This window comes from Haliaeetus albicilla, chromosome 16 (genome assembly GCF_947461875.1).
Source record: "Haliaeetus albicilla chromosome 16, bHalAlb1.1, whole genome shotgun sequence".
Classification (NCBI taxonomy): Eukaryota; Metazoa; Chordata; class Aves; order Accipitriformes; family Accipitridae; genus Haliaeetus; species Haliaeetus albicilla.
The window spans coordinates 21984380-22004526 of record NC_091498.1 but is presented as its reverse complement, the minus strand read 5'-3'; the positions used below and the strand labels follow the sequence as shown (position 1 = coordinate 22004526).

At 35.0% G+C, this 20147-nt stretch overlaps 1 protein-coding gene across 5 annotated transcripts in view; it reads right to left on the bottom strand.

The window, feature by feature from the left end:
• Positions 1–20147, bottom strand: part of USP47 (ubiquitin specific peptidase 47) — a 57498-nt gene that overhangs the window by 11035 nt on the left and 26316 nt on the right. For 4 of the 5 annotated variants that reach the window (XM_069803898.1, XM_069803899.1, XM_069803902.1 and 1 more), the window contains 12 exons: positions 16077–16172; positions 15840–15992; positions 14277–14444; positions 11810–11941; positions 11041–11117; positions 10667–10722; positions 7314–7426; positions 6297–6401; positions 5069–5276; positions 4531–4646; positions 3365–3484; positions 1291–2068 (listed from right to left, as the gene is read on the bottom strand). In XM_069803898.1, the coding sequence (XP_069659999.1) occupies positions 1291–2068; positions 3365–3484; positions 4531–4646; positions 5069–5276; positions 6297–6401; positions 7314–7426; positions 10667–10722; positions 11041–11117; positions 11810–11941; positions 14277–14444; positions 15840–15992; positions 16077–16172 (2122 nt within the window). The remainder of the gene's footprint in view (positions 1–1290; positions 2069–3364; positions 3485–4530; positions 4647–5068; positions 5277–6296; positions 6402–7313; positions 7427–10666; positions 10723–11040; positions 11118–11809; positions 11942–14276; positions 14445–15839; positions 15993–16076; positions 16173–20147) is intronic. The other variant, XM_069803901.1, reaches the window with a different exon arrangement.

Here is a 20147-nt window from a genome sequence, read left to right as displayed (position 1 = left end):
TCAAGGAAAAGCCACTGTAGTAATGTGAAATTCTGCAAAATACAGTGAATAGTTTGTCTTTAGAAATTGTGTTTCTTAATATATGCAATTTAGACTACACTACAAACTGCAGTATGATTATATTGTGCCATGACTCATTAGAATTAAAAAAATTGCTATTCAGAATATTTAAATGAACAAATAAATTATCTGAATTATAAACCCATTCATATTGTCATACTAAAAATACATAAAAGCTTCCCCGCAAAATAATCTTTTATATAGCATATGAAAGCATAAAAATTACTGTAAACAAATAATAATGCCTGCATCTAACTAATTCTACAAAAAAAAAAAAAAGGGTGGGGGGAAATTGAAGTAGTTCAAAGTTAGTCCCAAAGAAAGATCCTTCCATGCTAAAGGAGTAATTTTATTAAAACTTTAGTAGCTGCAATTAAACTTCTCTGTGGTTTTAAAAATGAAAACGTTTGCTCACAAAACAAAACTAAGAAACAAACAAAAAAATCAGCAAAAAAGTTTTATTTTAATCTTTATCTATTATTATTACATTAGGATTTCTGATTGACAGGAAAACCTTTGCCTTTCAAAATATTTATCTTATATCCTGCTATACTTTAATTATTCTTCTGTTAATTACAAAACATACGCAGCTACTGATCATTGTTTAAATGATTTATCTTTCTGACAATTAATATACTACCTTAGGCTCTTACACTGAACTTGTTCAGACATTTTCGTGTCAGCCATACACTTCATTGTACCTGTTGTACTTCAGTCCATGAAAAACCAACAGTCTACTGAATTAAATGATCAATATCAAGTATTCTTGAGTTTTCTTTACAGTCAAATGGCTAGGAGTTTTCAGGCTTGTTAATCTAAACGTCAACAGAATTATTGCTCTGAGAACCACAGTAAATAACTGCATTCTGGAACAGGTGAACCATCATCAGCAGATGCAACTGTTTTCCTTTCACTGGAAGACAAGTCAGCTTACTCTCCAGAAAACACTTTCAATATAAGGAAATGGATGTATCAGAGGTAGCTTTTTATTTTCTTAAAAACCCAAAAGCAAGACACTGTTTAAATCTGTAATCACTCATTACAAAATCAAAATTAGCCTAGATTTTTGCTGAACATGACACCACGTCCTATCTTCGTACTTTCATTAGCTTTAATTTGACATATAATTAAGTTTTTCAATACTGTCATTAGACTTTTTAACACACCATATGAATTAAATAGTAATAAAAGTAGTATTATTTTAAGGCACTTAAAAAAAAGAATACATACATTTTTGCCCTTCTCCCGAACCTTCATCTGCAGTGTAGGGTTCTGACTTAAAGTACATATATTGTGCTTCTCCTCTGCTCTTGCCACTTTCATCGTATTCACTATCTGTTCCAGAATCTTCTTCTGCTGTGTCCCAGGTTTCTTTCTTCCCCTGATTTGCTTTTGATCGCCTACTACTTGTGATACTATGAGAATCAAGTCCATTAGCCAAGGGAAGTGGGGCATTGTCCACGTTGCATAAAGTATCACTGCTATGACTGGAGCTGAGGATATCACTGTCCACTGAACTTGTACTCCTGTCGTTATTTACATCTGAATCTGACCGTTCCTCGGACTGGAGATTTTCTGGATCGGAAATCTGAATTTGGTTTTCAAGTTCTCTGTTTTCTGTTGATGCTGAAGAGTCTACTTCATTTAAAGGTGATTCAATGTTTTCAAAATCACTGGCTTCTGTGCTTTTGCTGCTGTCTCCATTATCCCCCTCCTGCTGCTGCTGCAGGGACAAGCTTTTAAGCTTTTCAGTGCTTTCTTCCAGGATTGCCTCTACAGATTTCATATTACCTACAGATCCTTTTACTCTTTCACAGGCTTCATCCAAGTTGCCTGAATCTCCACTAGACTTCTGATAAACTGCTCGTCTAAATTGAGATCCAGGTGATTGCTCTGGTAATGAAACATATAGTCTGATTGTATTTGCATGACGATCCAAAAGTTTCCACAAATGAGAATCTGTATACGCCACATGACGATCTAAAGACTCTGAGCTTTCAATAAATACCTGAACATAAAATAACAGTATTTTATCATGTAGTGTTATTTTAAATAAAAGTAAAAATAGCAAACAGAAAGGACTGAGCACACATTAGAAATTCCATCACTAAGAAACATCACCTTTTATAAAAAAAAATAAAATACGTGTTTAGAAAAAGAGAGACTAAAAGACGTTTAGAAAAAGATACATTTAGAAAAAGATAGTTTAATAATGATTTCACTTTTCCTTATTTTCATAATCATGTTAAGATCGGAGTGAACTGTAACCAGACTGACCAGCTGCAGTAAATACTTTTATGTTCAGACGCATATTTATGTATCACTTCATGTGTACCATTCACCTGTGCAGTAACACTAGTTATGGTAGTAACAAGCCCCACAACTACAGCTGGCAGTCCGTCTTTATTTTCTAGTATAGCACTGCAAATAAGAAATCTTTAAAATGTAGACATGGGTAAGCAATAGCACAAACTGGAACACAGGGAACAAATTTGTCTTTTCCCTTTGTCAAAGGCCACTGTGTTGTAGTAATGTGAATGCCAAAGGCCTTGAAGTAACTGAGTAACAAGTCAATGCCATTGTTTTGCTCAGCTATAAGCCATCAAAGCCGTCGCTAATCTTTCCTCATCGAGGACAGCGTGTTCTTGAGCTTAAATTTCAGACAGAGGATGTGAAAAATGTGCTGAAAGATGTGCTATTACTACTGTAGTAAAAAGGGCAATGCTACAGATAGTACTTAAATAAATAACAAGTTACTCTTTTTCTGAATGCATTTCACAACTATTATTGGAAATATTTACCATAAATCTTTTTGGAAAAATAGGGGTAATTTGCATAGTAAAAATTACTGAATTTAAGACAAACCCATGAAAAACTTGCTCTTAGTTTTGACATTTGTTTCTTAGGAACTTTAATGCTGAGAACAGGCGCAGCTGTTCAGAAGGTTTAGAAAACAAATTAGGCAGGTTTCATAGTACTGTGCCAACCTTTGTGCCCTAAGAAGGGTTGACTTAAAAATCTTCATCGTAAGGTTGTTAACCTCACCATTGTTTGAACCACAGAGTATCAACCAGATGTCTGATTCTGAATCTGCTCTACCTTATTATGTACGCTTGGTTTCATATATAGCCTATAGTATTCATCAACACCACAATATTTGCTGGTTAAAAACCCCACACAGTACACAGTGAAATACATGACAGTTATCCATTATAAATTCTATATAGATATCCATACCTTTTACAACACACCAGTGAACTCTACAAATACATGAAATGAACAATTTAAAAACCAGAGCATGTACCTTGTTGCTTCTAAAAAAGCCTTCAGCTTTCAGTGTTTTGCTGGAAACATTCAGAAGACGCAAGTCATTGTAGCAACGTTCTAATACTACCCGCATTGTTTCAGCGGGCAGGTGTGTAGCCTAAAATAAAACATTGACAGTAAGGTAACATGCACATTACACGTAATTTCAAATACTGGAACAAGTATTTTATTTTTTGAAATTATTCATAGGGAAAGGTTTGTTTATTGACTTATAAATTGCAAAAGACAATGTGGGGGAAAAACCTCCCAAACCTGTTCAGTCCCAGTTCCTTTCCTCCATCCTTTGATATACAGCAAATGTTAGTTTTCCCAAAAGGTCAGTACACTAAAATGGCTTGGCTTTGCAGAGAACTGGCAAATTGTTAATGACCAGTAATATAAGGAATTGGTCTTATTACTTAGGGTATGAACCAACTGAAAAGAAAAAATTTTCTCAAGCATCATGTTTTGCACACTGTTCCCTTAATTCTTAATTAGACTGAATTCAAATTACTGAAATCATGTTTCATAACAAATATTACGAAATTACACCAACCACTGAACTATTTTTACACAGAACTGACCGAGTAAGATGTCTGTCTTCCCATTCAATAGAAGCAGTAACATCCCATGGTTTAAGACCATGTAAGAAACGATCTGCACCTTAGTAACAAGCATCTGCCGGGATGAAAAGGAGGGTTTGCAGGCAAAATGTAGACAGTTTTGGATGTTAAATTTCAGTTACTGAAGCCAATGGGGGAAGTTAAATGTTGATTCATTTGCATGGTATCCAGTAACTGACTGGATACTCAGTGAGGTGGTTCAAGTTACTAACCCAGAAGAACATGAACCCAACTCTTTGGTTTCCCCAAAAAACTTATTATCTGGTAAGCTAGTAAGCAATACGGCCAGACAGTGGCTAAGCTTGTGCAAAAGCCAAGGTAGAACTCTGGATGGAAGCATGAAGCAGATTGCTGCTTTTAGCAGCAGTGAGCAGATAGACAAGCTCAGTTGTAACAACCATCCTAACCCTACCGGTCATGACACACAGTATGAACTGCAAAAGGTGCTGGTTCTCATTTCATGTATTTAAACTATGACACATTTTCACAGTCAGAATGAATAAAAACTCTGTAATACAAGTCCTTAATGACTGTAAGTTACCTTTGAAATTAGCTGTTTAAATTCTGAAACTGTTTGATTCAAATAAGCTCGTACACTTATTGGAGGAGCAACAGATTCAGTCTTTAGGTCAACTACATGAACCTTTACCATGACCTCTGTAGGGAAGAGAAAAAAGAAAACAAAACCACATATAAGAGAATTCAACAGGCAAAGAAAACACACATACGCTTGTCTGATGTACTGATTAAGGGGTTGCATAAATACATGCAAACAGTAATGAATTTGAAAAGTGGTCCAAATTCAAAATTTCATTTCCAGATTAATGTTAATGCCAGAGACAAAAATATTGCAGTTTGACAAATTTTAGTGTACCTTAGAACAGTTTCAATTAGAAAGAAGTTGGCAACACAGCACAGTATGTAGTTCTGAGTACTGACTTCATAAAATCTAGTACAACAAAGTTTTTCTTCCTTCACACAGCATAATGAAGTTCCATGTTTTACAATTTTTATTTTCATGTCATCATGCAATATATGATTTTAGTCTATCCTTGCCCATATGTAATTACGTGTCTTACCACCAGGTTTATAGCACTGGAAAATTTGGTCAGGTCGTCTTGTTTCCAACAGTAAGTCAAACATGTATGTTGATTTGACACCTCCAAGTAATAAACCCATTGGCGTATCCTCTTCTCCTTCATAAGATCGTTCCAAGTAGTCATGAAACTCATCATATTTGACAAGACGGCAGCAATCCAAAGGAACAGCCTCTTCTAAATCCATTAGCTAAATCACGCACACACAAAAAAAATCCCCAAAACATTTAATAATGGTCTATTTGTGAGTTTAGTTTTTCCCCTGTAAGCTAGAAGTATCTCAGTACATGTACATCCAGGAATCCTTTGAATGCACAAATTTCAGTTTGGTTTTAGAGAAGACATACGAATACATCATATATATTATATACACACATGCATGTGCAATATAGATGCACGGCTTTCAAAATCAAAAAAGAAGTCTGCATCAAAATGCAGAGAAAAGGGAAGTTTGAAAAGTATGTATATAAGCACATGAACTCAGAACCTGGAAGTATATTAAGAGGAATACATTGCCAGCAGTTATACCAAATGGCATCTTAGAAGCCTGAGGAAGTCATAACTACTAGTTACATTCCATGCATCTCAAGGAAATGTTAACACATTCCAAATCTGTAACTGCCTTGCTGGTACTCTCCCAGCCAAAGACACATATGGCAAGAACCAAAGAGTACAAGTAGGTAAGCAAGAACAGACGTCTTCAACTTCTACCTGTTTGTGGAAGGCAGAGATCAACAAATGCTTTGGTGCCCACTGATGTTATTGCATTAGCTATGCAGGAAGTTTCTTGGAAGAATTCTCTTATTACATATCTAATACAACATTTTTACTGCAATACAAATATAAGCATTCAGAATCCTTTCAACTTACTGAGGCTATGGTAAGTCCAACAGCAGCTCTCACTATCTGATTTTAAAATAAGTGTATGTGAAAATCACATAGTCTGCCCTTTTAAAAGGCAGTATCACTCCAGTCGGAAATCCTCTGATGGCTACTAACAGAAAACTTGGTCAATAATCCCCAACTAGAACATCTCTGAACGCTGTCCCCTCAAAACCCCAAACCAACCCCCCAAAACCAACCCACAACAAAAAAACCAGCCAACCCCCCTCAAACACTCCCACAGCATTATAAATTTAAAAACTGAAGATACATAATAGCAGAAAAAGTTATATCTAGCAATTAAACTATTCTGTTATGCATAGCATACCTTGTAAGCTATTTCCACAGCTTCCTTCAGTGTCCTGTCCTTATGAACCTCTAATTTGTTCTCCATCATTATTTGTTTTGTAGGATGCATGCAAAACAATTTAATCTATGAAATACAAAAAGAAAAAATCATCATGAAGGTATGTGCAAATACCTTTCACATTCAAGTACGTTTACATTTACAACCCTATATTCAAACAATCTAATACAAAATATATCCTTAGCTCTACTGCAGCTACAGGACAGTTTCCTTTCAGCTGGTTACACAACTGCAGATAGAAAACGTCAAAGACAAAGTAGATAGCACTACTGTGTATGTACGTGTGTTTACATCTTTTTGCAAGCTAGGGTACAACATCTATAACCAGAACATCTTTAAACTGTAACCAGTGTGCAAATCCTCCAAAACAAAATGCACGTAGGAATGATGAATGTGAAATTCCTTTTTCACATACAGAGTTACGTATTTCACAACCATAGAGAACCTTCTAATAAAACAATCACTTGATTCACAGGTGGACCAGCTGACTGTCATGCTTGTAAGTCATAGACGAAATATTTTGTTTGTTACTATTGAATCTACGGTGGGAAAAAGGTTCTGCTCTTTCTGCCAAATAATAATTTTAAATTAGTTTAAGAAACATCATTTCACAAAGCAAAGGGTCACAACATGAAAAGATTTAACAGTACGGAACACCTGACAGAGCATTCCATATGCTTTGGAATTCTTTTTGCTGAAATCAAGTGATGTCAGATTAACTATAGTTTTGTTTTGGTTTTAATACCAATTCCAATTCACATGGAAGACAGGCACTCAACAAAAATCTCTGGTGAATACCTCTAACAGATGCCCCCACTGTGTGCAGCCTTCCAAAAGGCGTACAATTCATTTTAAAGAGTTATTAATACAAATACACTTATCACAAGAGCCCTTCTATTGTAGTAAAAAATTACTATTTACTATAGAGACATTTCTTGCTAGAAATGTATTGTTACTTTATTCAGCAGAAATTCTAACCTTGCAAGTGTTGCGCTCAATTTCACGTTGCCTCTTCTCTTGTTCTTCCAGTTCTCTCTCTTTCTGTACCAACTGTTTAATATGCTCTGGATACTCATGTGCCTCAAGAAACTCTGCCAGTAAAAAAAAAGCAATAGTTTAAAAAAATAGATTTTTCCACAGTGGGCAACATCTTAGGAAATATGGGTATATTTAATAGTTAATCTATCTTGCCTTCTTCCCTCTCTCTTCTCTGCCCAAATTTCCCACTATACCACGTCCTGTTCTCATTTTCATGATTTAAATGAAACCAAAGTCAGCCTTTTATTCCCCTTAATTATACATCAGCAACACAAGAAAATGCTATTAGCACAAGATTAATGTTCCAGTATCAGTAAGGGAAGCTTTGCTGTTGTAAAGAAATATACTAAGACTTGAACCTGTTTTTACAATAAAGGTAAATTCTGTTCTAGAAGTGAATTAGCTGATAATAAAAGTCACGAGATATCAGGTATTGTCTATATCGTAGTAAAATAAATATTGCACTTAATAAAGATTAATGTACTTCGTGAGATTTTGTTTCAGAAAGAGAAACAAAAAACAAAAACAGAACATGCAATACTTCATTAAGTTAAAAAAAAAATTTGAAAAAAATCTACTTTTGCAAATACAGTTGTCTTCCAATCCTGGTGCCACTCCTATTGCAAGGAATTGGGCAAATAATTTTTCAGATTTAAAGATGTGTTTGGCATGTTCAAGTAATCTGAAATAGCAGATTCAGTTTCTTCATTTGCTTGTTGAGGAATTGACAATCATAGCACTTACAGGAAAACCCATTTCCAAAGACAGCTCTTGACCCATAGACTTTGTTTATGGCTGCTATTTATTCTTAAACTTCATACAATTTACAATCACTTCTTGTTCAGAATGAATAATATTGTTTCAATGACTCAAACGTTGAAATTATATTTTTTTTGGGTTGCTCTTAAGACTTACTACTTTATCAATTTGTTGATAAAAGGCTTTAACAGTATCCTTCTTGTGTTGAATCCACTTCAAAACTATATAAAAGCACCTACTTCAGATACTGTTACTTTAAAATGAAATAACATATTTTTATAACTGCACTGTCCCCTGTATCATGAATTCTCAGAAACAAAGAGAAGCCAGCAACACTAATTTTGTGAGATACTTAGATTTTCCCCTCCCTCCCTATTTCCTCAAAGAAAATACCATTGTTCAACTGTATTGAGAAAAGAGTAGAAAAGTAAAAGAAAGAAGTAGAAAAGTAGAAAATAGTAACATGTCTGAAAGTACTCTGTGTACAATGAAATAGATTGCTGCTAAAAATAAAGGTGGTTTGTGTTTAGGATGTTGAAATGAGATTACAAATTTGCTCCAAGTATCATAAAACACTTTTTAGAATATACTGATGTAGAAATAGTTGCAAATCTACTTTTATTAATTTTAGTATTGTTTTCTTGTGGGTTTTTTAAATAAAATTTAGTATAAGCTTAGATTTTTTTAATTTGTATTCCAAAAAACATTAAAGCTTGTTTTACTCATCCTTGCACTGCTCATTTCTTTCCTTATTCTTGCTAATAGGCATCCTCAGTTTCTCATGGTGGAATTCAAAATTTTACCCCAAAAGCAGCAGTTAAAGGAAGCAGACAACTATTCGATTCCCTCCAAAATATTTACAGCAGCAGAATAAGAGAAACAAAATGTTATTTTCAAAGGTATTTTATTCCCTCCTCCACCGGACACATTACAAGTTGGCATGTTACAAACTTTCTCAAGTATACAAGTCTTTTCTACGCTTGCATGTTCTTCAAAAAGAATGAGTAGGCCCCAAAAGCAGCTACATAATGTGAGGTGCCAAAGGTTTCAGTTGTAAGATTCTACTCTTATTAAGTAATACATAATTTCAGTTTACCAATTAAAAATAAAATAAACCCAGCTATCAAAATATTCTCCCTACAAAGGATGATTTTAAGATTCTTGAGAACTTGAATCTATTCTTTAGGCCACCCAACCTCTTGAGCATTTAATGGAAAAGAAGAAAAAAAAAAAAGTAGGAATGCAGAGATATGAGAAGTTTTTTAACTGCCTTTGAAAGTTTTTGTGGCTTCTCATCTGCTTAAGCTATTAGGAAAAATTATTCCTTGACTGTTCTGACAATTGAACTATATACACCCCCAAAACTTAGAACAGTCTGCATTATTTATCAGCCTAACTTCAGCCAGGCTACAGACTGACAAATTACCCTTTGTAAGTGCAGACTACTGAATTCTTCCTTTAAGAAAAAATAAATACAGCTTTGATGTTGCAAGCAAATTAATCTTTGGCTCAATTCAACCAGTTAGAGTATTAACAAAAATACTTGATTCTTCCAGGCACTTACTGCTAGTGAGAGCAAGCGTGGCTAGCCACTGCTGCTCTTGCTCTCTTTCTACAGCTGTGATTCTAACAACGGATTAACAAAAAGGGGAAAATAGCAAACTAACATGCTTCCTTCTATTTTGGTATTAGTTAAAAAAAGTTCTATTCTATCAAAATTTCATTTACTACTGCATCATTTAGGTGTGCTCAGATTTTAAATGAGAAACATTAAGTGTTTTCAAGCAAATAATAGAGTATTAAAAATATCTACAAGAGAAATCCTGGTAGTTTACACTTATTAGTAATATGAAAGACTAAGACCCTATGAAATTAGCCAATAATTGAATGAAGACTCCAACCAGACACTCCTGTTTTGAATCCAAATAGAATCTTCATTTTCCACTGTACCATATTTCAAAGATTAATCAACCTGTCAGCTATTACATGGGGCCAGGCATCCTCTAAGCCCTAGTGAACTAATCAGAGATGAGGGGAATAAAAGACAGTGAAATCCAAGATTTGTTTCTAACTATGTAACTTATAGTATATTTTCTCACCTCTTAACTGAAACACAAACAATAAGGGCTGGTTATAAAGTGTAAAACTTTGTCATTATGAAGTTCTTACATACTCATTTTTAAAGAACATAATTTTTATTCCACTATCAATCGTGACACTATATAGCATTATATTACAGCTTATTCAGTGTCACTCAGTATATGTGTTTTTCATTTCTATGGTATATAAAACACTAAAAAAAAAAAAAAATCAGAAAATTTATTTTGTGATGACCTCCTAATGATCCATAAAGGTTTACTATAAAAAGAGTAACAAAAAGACATAAAAAAAGGCTTCCTATATAAAAGTTACTTTAGTTTACCCTAAAAATACCAATACCAACATCCTCACAAAAATTAGTACTCATCACATGTAAAACATCTCCTTATTCCACAACACAATCTTACTAGTTAAGAACTGGAAAACATACTTACTTGCATTTCTTGTGGGATCCTTCAGTCTGTATATCAGCATGTATGCATTTGTGGAGCTGTAGAGAAAAGAATAGTTATCTGAATTTCTCAGATAGGAGGACAATAATTACTTCAAAAGTTGTTTGTTTGTTTGTTTTTCCCCCAGTAAGGAGCTATCATACATATCTTAGCAATACGCCAACCAAGAAGAATTTTCAAAAACAAATATCATGTTATTTTAATGATCCGAAACAGCAGTTAGCATAGTTCTTACAACTATTTGAAGCATCTACTATTACTTTTAAGCTAACACGTTAAGCACATATATCTTGGCCATTCATCTGATTACACTAAAACACCACCAGAAAGAAAAGTAATATTACAGTACTACTAACCTAGCAAAAGCACTGGAATAATAGCCTCTGCTTCCAGAAGATCCACCATATGTTTTCTTAATATCTTCCTGAGTTATCTAACAGAAAATTAATTTAATGATTATTTGAGAAACTTGCACTAATCAAGATGCATTTATTCTCATTAGGAAAAATGGCATTACATAGTTAACATGCAATATTAATAATTCTAATTTTTTAAAAATATTTCTGCTTATTTGCTGACTGCAAAAAAACTGTTTCAAAGTGATCTGCTTCTTCTTTTTTAGAAGTAGGAACTTCTTAAAAAAACAATATCCAGGTTCTTGACTGCAGTAATGTTTATGAATACATGTAACACCTGAAATGCATCAGCAGGACAGGTTTAACAGCACAATCCGGGTTGTAATGGATCTACAAATACATTTCTCTAAGCAAGACATATTCTTCACGTGTATAGAAGGCAAAATTCTAAATCCAGCCTGGTCTGTACATGAATAAAGGCTTCTTTATGAACCACCCCCCCCCTCACCATCAAGAAGAAACACTCCTCCCCTGCAATGCTCAAAACCCCATACAGAAGTAAATAAACCACCCCCCCTAGAAATCAGGTAAGCTAATGAGTGAAACGTATATGGCAGGACATTAGGATGAGAAGATGAAACAAAGTAAATGCTTGAGATACCTGCACATAAAATCAGCTTCATTATACGTCAGTGCAAAACGACATGCAAAATAGAAACTTATTGGTTCATCTATGAGTACACAAGATAAATAAAAATACCATTTTTACCTTGCTAACATGCTGATCATTAAAGCTGTACCACTGGTCATCACTAAAAGATTTTATACAGGCATAATAATGGCCACCAGCAGCACTTCCAGAATGAACCATAACAGAAAAGAGCTCATACAGTAAAGAACTCTGGGGAAGAAGAAAAAGGTGTGATACATATGAAGTAAAGGTAACCAAATGATCATTTAAAAAAATTTTTAAAACAACTACACGAACCCAAATATATAAATAGTTGTACGTTACAAAACGGACTGGTATAACAGAAGTGCATCACTGCAACAGACACTGAACAAAATTAGAGGTCTGATATGCTAAACATTATACAACAGTATGTAATAATGGAAGTAAAGAGGAATCTCCCCTTTCGTTGGTGGGAAGAGAGAAAGAGAAAAGACTAAACAACTTAAGAAAAAAAATAATCATGGAAACATTTTTTAACTGGCTTAATGCATTACTGTTACTTCTTTTCTGTACAAGCTCTGAATTTGTGAATTCTTAGCTAGATAGGTATGAAACATATCTCCACACAAGAAACAAAAGTAATGACTAACTTGCCTGTAGCTACAAAGTTTAGGCTTATTTGCTATCACCCTTCTCTGCATTCTTGAAGATTGCTTTGTCCCTTAATGTATATTGCAAACCAGCAACACGCCATTCAACGCTTATCAACACTCTACATTAATTTCTCTCACACCACTCCAAGTTTGCTGTCATAAATCTTTCTTTTCATAACTAAAAGGATGGAAATAAATGGTACTAAGGACATCCATTCAGTGCTGTGTATACATTAAAAAAAAATAAGACTGAACAATACTCACTCACTTAGGTGTTACAAGAATTACATTTTTTTTAGATTGTATAGAAGAAATGCTCTGTAAATTCTTAGCATGGACTACTGCATCCATTATTAAGATATCCAAACCAAAAAGCTAACAGCATGGCTTGACAACTAGTTTGCCTAGAACAAGTAGTATGTGTTAATTGGGCAAAGCTACTGTCAATACTAGGACATGACATTTGCATTACAGATCCATTACAATAGTCTGTCCCTATTCCAGTCAAGTGACTATCTATTAATTGCTTTCTTTTTTTCCAGCTAAGATTGACAGTGTTTAGAACATTTATCAAAAAACCCTCTCAAATGGTTTAACATAAATGTAAACAGGGACAGATGCACACATTAAAATGCAAGTCAGCCTTTAAATATTTATGAAAGTAACAGTTGCAGGCAAACAGCTTTTCCTAACAAGTCTGAATAAAACCTATTGGCCAAACTTCAGGTGAGCTCACTGAATAACGACACATGAAGTACATACTGTAGACATTACCATAAAACTCAGAGGAGTTTTGATGAATTTTGTATTGGCAAGAAAACTCAGGTTTCTCAAAGATCTGTGCTAATCTTTATGTCCCATAGAAGGATGACTGCTATCCTAGACTGACTGGCTGCTCAATTCCTTTATATTAACTCAAGATGACCAAATGAATATTTAACATTTAGACCCATGGCCTCATCTATATGGCCATTTTTATAAGGACAAGAAACAGATGGCAGAGACTGATCAAAACTTTATAATCTTATCCTGCTAAGCTGCAAGACGCTTTTGCAGCCAAAGCTGGTAGGCCTTTGACAATTGGCCTCAAAAAAATCGACTACTCACAAGACAAAGCAGTCTTCAATCTGATGGTCTGCTGCCAAAACAAGTTATCTGGGAATTTTTAGTCTGACAAGCTGGGAAAACCTTTATTCTCAGGTGACCTTCAAAATCAGTTGCATGCTTTCCTTTGCTGTAGTATCAGTTTTTGGAATTTGAATAAAACCACACACTCCTACTCCCTCACCCCCAATATCAGCATTAATTATATTTTTATCATTTATATTTGTGGTGGGTTGACTCTGGCCAGCAACTAAGCACCCAACCCAGCCAGTCACTCATTCCTCCCCTTGAGTGGGACAGTGGAGAGAATCAGAAGAGCAAAAGTGAGAAAAACTTGAGGCTGGAGATAATGACAGTTTAATAAGAGAAGGAAATAAGAAGAAAAAAAAAAAAGATGCAATGATGCAAAGGCATTACTCACCACCTCCCAACCAGCAGAGCAATGCCCACCCAGTCTCTGAGCAACAGCTACTTTGGAAAGCCCCCAGTTTTTACTGCTGAGCATAACATCACACAGCAACAAATACAGTACAGAATAACCCTCTGGTCAACTCAGGCCAGCCATCCCAGCTACGTACCCCTTCCAGTCTCTTGCCCACCCCTAGCCCTACTCATTACAGGGGCAGAATGAGAAACAAGAGAAAGCCTTGGTACTGTGCAACACCATTCAGCAAGAGTTAACACACTGGTGTGCTATCAACACTGTTCTAGTCACAAATCCAAAACAGAGCACCATACAGGCTACTATGAAAGAATATTAACTCCATCTCAATCAGACCCAGTACAACGTTTTTTTTTAAACGTACCTTTTCACTGCCAGCTTTAGAAAGTCTTTCTGCTGCACTATTGCTTTCAAGGCAGATTCCTTCATCAACTCCATCATCATTAGAAAAATCATTGCTCATCTGATCACTGTGACAACTGCCTTCATTTTCAGCTCCACTATCAGTGCAACTCTCAGTCTGAGGAGACTTCTTAAAAATAAAACACATACATACTATTATACAACATTTAAAGTTACACGGAACAAGAAATGGCAATACGGTTGTGAAATTAAAAAATTCCAATCTGCAAAACAATGAAACTCCTCAAAAACCTAGAGACCTCTGCAATTCAGCATTGAGAACAGACTTGTTTCTGTTAGTAACTGTCTTCAGTTCACGTCTTAGATCAATATTTTCTCATCTCATGTGCAACTGAGTGGCAATTACCTGGTTTCATACTTGACAGGATTATATCTCTTACTAGCCTATTCCATTCAATTAAATATCTTGGAAGTCTAATACCAGGTAACAAATACTATTGTAACATGGGCCTGTTAATCAGAACTTATTTGACTGGAAATATTTTCATCCACAGTCAAAGACTTTTTTCCATTTCAACTCATTGGACAGAGTCAAGGTATTATAGTAAGACTGGTCAGTGCTCTATTAGCTTAAAAGCTTGATGTCAACAACACTATGAATACAGTTCGTTTAGTACAAGTCAGTATATCCATCTCTTACCTGATCCTCTTTCCTCTGGATAATTTTTTTGATTTTCTGATAGTTGCTAATTTTGTCTCAAGTTCTGTTCTCCCAGATCAATCTTCATTCTCATTTAGCCCCCCCAGTAACACTTTGAGAGGTATCAAATTGCTTAAATGGCACACTTCATAAAACAAAGGTTTGTATAGAGTCAGAAAAGCCTCTCCATATGCACATCAACACAGTATTTCTCTTATGCCACTATGAACTAGCAAAGTGACATAATGTTTTCAGGAATGAAATTAGAGGAATAAATTTAGTCTTTAATGCAGAAGGCACATTAAACGCTTTTCGGTGAATGTAACTGCACAACATGAATTTTGGCCAAAACCAGAAGAGTTAAAAGCCAGATGGAAGTGAAAAACAAAATTTTAAAAATCTAATTTCTACAGCATACACAACATTGTGAGTCAGAGGAAAGGAATTAATCATTAATGTTTTCTGGACTAACTTCAGTGTCCAGAGTTTCAAAACTTTACATCACCTCTTGTGATCAAAACAGATTCAGACACAAGTCTAAAAAATATGTTTTATTTCAGACTTGCAGTATATGTAGAAGCCCTGAGAGTTCTGCTTTTAAATCACTCATGTGAAGATAGAAGAAATTAGGAACAGCTTTTTTACAGAAGCATGGAAACCCTATAGTGATTAGAGAATATGCTTCCTTTTCAGTATAGCAAAATTCCACATGGACAGATTTTAAAAGTTCAAATTAAAACATTGCCATGGCTAAAGAACATTTATGTAGATGAATAATGTTGTTAAAATGGGTTTATTAGACTGACATTTTAATTGAGAAACTTAACTTTCTTGAAGACTTTTCTCTGAAACCAAACACCTTACCTCATCTTCAACATCAATGAAGACACTCATGTCTAACTCCTCAGGAAAAGTCATACGATCATTGAGTTTAATTCTGTGCATAGTGGTATAATCAAAGTCAAATCTCTTCAGCTGTAATGTCAGCAGATACGGAAAATGCAAGAACCGCAGACCCTAAATGAAGCAAAGACAAGATTATGCTACCATTGTCAGGATTTACCAAAAGCAATTTTCGCAAGTGATTTGGACAGTCTTTACCTTCCTTGCATCACATTTCTTCTTACATCGTTCACAAAAATACTGATTGGGGCCATCAAGAATCTCAGGCTGAATGAAAGCATGCAGTGCTTCTTCCTAATAATAAAAAGATGGTACCTGATTTTTAAAGAATGTTTACTATGTAGGTATAAATCAGAATGATAAATTTACATTGAGACTGCAAACGCATACAACTATTTCAATTAAAAATACAACCAAAATTTGATTGACATAAACTTTGATACAGACATAGTCAGGAAAATATGAAGAGAAACCAACCTCTCCACCCAGCCCAAGGTTAAATAGTCAAACCACAATTACTGCTAACTATATTTCATTCAGTATTTGATGAATCCAAATTGTCTTTGTTTTAATAAACATATGAAATAAAATGACATTGACTCCTGTTAGCTTGCACACCACATTTAGTCATGTCTGTTGAGTCAACTGCTGTGAAAACGAGCTTATTTTCTAACCCTGCTTTGGCCCTGTTCTCCCAGAATTTTGAGATGATTGTTCTGCATTTCAAGAGGAGTTTTTCCCAACAGCTACCATCCAATAATTATGGGGGGGTGGGAGGGAGGTGGCAGGAAAAAAAATGTTACTCAGTTCCTCAGCGCCCTGCCTGAAGACCACCTTAGTCCCATTCTACAAAGGGACCTGGAAAACTACATTTGAAGATATTATTTCTAAGTGAAAGGTGGGGAAAGGACCGAGGGAGAGTATTTGAGCTTCACTCCCAAAGGAGTGAGAATCAGATATGGCCATCTTCTATAAAGACAGAACTAGCTTCCTAGCGTAAACCTTATGAGGCAACTGACCAATAACTGCACTTTTGTCCTCTGACAGCTGCCTAAAAGTTCTGTCACTAATGCTTAAATCCAGGAGTTTAATGATTTCTACTTTGCTCCCCTCTACAGCAAACAGTATTCAAAATACAACCAAACTGTCCTCCCCCTAATATAATTTGCAACAACGATGTTGCATATAAGTTATATATACTTGAGAACAAACTTATTCAAACAAAATTGACTAAGAATATTGAGATGGGTTCAGTGAAGAATTTTACCCAGAGATTTTAAAAGTTAAAACTTTTAACCCAGTCAGCTTGGAAGCCAATAGGCTCTGGGTTTCTGAACTCCAAGTGGAACCCCTTAGTTCTCTGTTCACCTGTGGAGGTGAAAACAAATACAACTTGCATATTTAGACATTCAGTTTAAAGCAAAGATGATCAACAGAAACAATGTTTTTAAAATCATTATCTCTTACAAAGGACTGTAGCTGTTCCCTGAAGTCTGAATAAGTAAGAAGGGGCTTAACTGGGCAGAGTAAACTCACCAATTTTAACATGCCTGGCACAGAACTTAAGATTATTATCTACATCATGTTGTTTGATAAGTGACACTTTGGGAGGAAATCAAGGATATGCCAAACTCTTCAAAAAGCCTCCAATTCTTCCCTTCTCCCTTCTTTCTTTCTGAGAACTCAGGGAAGCAGCAAGAACAATAATATAACAAATGTTTTACAACAGCTCTGTTGCTGTTGTAGGAGAAAGGACTTTTGAAAAAGGACTGTATTCAGGGTGACAACTACTCACAAACGAAAAATGTGCCAAACTCAATGGAACAACTGTACGCTGAAGGCAGTCATCTCACTTTACCATTTTTGGATCCAGCCAGAAAAGCCTTTGAACAGCCCTGAAATCACAGCTCTTAGGCAGAGATACTCTCTAGACACGTGAAAACATTTTAGAGTCTGAATTGAACTGCTGTCTACATATATACTTCCTAAACGCTGCAGAGGCTGAGTTACTCAAGGTCAACAAATACCTAATGTTTAGTATGATTATGCACTGAAATGTGAGGAATCTTATTCTAAAATGTAAGAAAGAAGACTAAGCAAGTTACAACCCTGCTTAAAAAGAAAGGGGAAGAAATGGATTACTCCATTTTCACTATTCTGTGAACTAGTTAAGGAATTAATATTCAGAACTATTTAAATGAAAGAAAAAAGTTAATAACCACAGAAAACATGAAGTGTAGAAAACATCACATAATGACCATTCATTCATAATGAACTCTTATGAATCAAATGCCAGTTATGACAATAAAAATATATTTCAAGTGTAAGAAAAAATTTGCAATTCATGCATCAACATGAATATGAATGAATGGGAATATAGGAATGATGGGACATAAATGGTTATGTAATGCTTACATAGACTCACATGATGTGCAATTTAACAAGGAAACATGCTATAAGTTTTTACATATGGAAAAAAGTAATGATCCTTCAGACCCCCCAAAACTGAATGAAGTATTATTACATTACTCTTGCAGTTTCACTGCTTACCACACATAGCAAGCTATGCTTTGAAAAACCTGATTAAAACTCTTGAAAACTCTGGTATTTTTGAGCTATATGAATTTCCATGTATTTTTCAATCCTTGTATAAGGAACATCGCGGTTCCTCAGGGTTACTCATTTGTGTCTCCTGCAGTTTCCTCCTATATAATCTCTACACCAAAGTTAATTCTGCTGATAGGGCGTTTCTTAATACAATTCCTATTCTAATGCAGTTCACCATTTTCTACTCTGACAGTTTACTCAGCAAAACCAGTGACAAAGCTTCTACGCTGCACAACCTATCACATGACATCTCCCATTTTTGTGCAACTCTACTTTTAGAATAAATGTTACCTTTGAAGTTATCTTCAAAGAGGTAACTATTATGTAGCCTTAGAGCTACCATGCATTTCCAACATTCCCAACACACACTTCAAAATATACCATATATGACCAAGCAATAGATTAGTATGACAAAGGCTACTTCAACTTTTTTTATAGTTCACAGAATCAAAAGAACAATATAGGCTGAGACTTCTGGAGATCATCTGATCCTAACTCCCTGCACAAAGCAAGTCCAACTTAAAGCACATTGTTCAGGGCCTTGTCCAGCCAAGTTCTGAGAATATCCAGTTTTTAATATTCTGTTTATGAGATTTATAACACTTAGCATACTAAAATGCCATAACAAACAGTTCAAACTAATTATTGTCTGGCAAAAGATAGGCACTTTGGACACACTCTTCACAAAAATGCATCATGATATAATCAGTAGTTTGACAGGTATCTTACCGCAAGCATTTGTAAATGTGTAAATTTGCAAAACCTGTGAGCAGGAGTAGTAAAACCTTTATGAAAAGTTACACAATAAATAGCAAAAGGCAAAACTGTTCTTGGAGAAAACCAGAACCTAATTGCCATCTCAGAGTTTCAGACCTCATCTAGTTTTCCCATGTCCAAATAATATGCTCAACTAAAAATACAAGACCTTGTTGTTACCAATGTAGCTTAAAAAAAAAAGTATATATCAAATCATCCATATTCTAACTGCCTTCAACAGTTTTAGTTTGGCAATGACACCACAAAATAAGTTCACACAGAAGTCCAAATTAATTTCTGCCCAAAAGTGGTCTACTTGTATGCGTACTTATACCCTCAAAAGAAAAACTAACATACAAAAGATGGTGGAAACTAACAACACTTAACAAAACAGAACTGTACGTGCTACATCTCCAGAATACTTGTATTATTACTAGCCTTTTGGTATTACAAAGCAATTACCACTGTTTTCTAAGTAACATAATTTCAGCATTCCAGCTGGATCCCCATTGCATCCACTCTTCTCTCAGCTGTTCTTCATCTTGCAAAATTTTTAAGTTTAGCTTATGTCTAATGCTGTTAAATTCAGGCATCTATACAAAAGATACCAGTACCTACAAGAATCAGTATGTGAATTGCTGCTCCTGTTTACCTCCTTGAAATAAGCTATATATTTTTATATCTATATTTCTACTGACCTCCAGAAAAGACTGATTCAGGTTTTTTTAAACCATATTCTTGAACAACGCAGATAGCGTAAGTAGTTTTTCAGAAACTATCTTGAGATACATACTGACAAGATCTCAGTGCCCCAGAGCTGCCCTAATGAGTTTGCAGCTATGTAGTCTTATTACATGAACTTAGAGGATGGAGTGGGGAATCAGAAAAAATACTTCAAAATGCAAA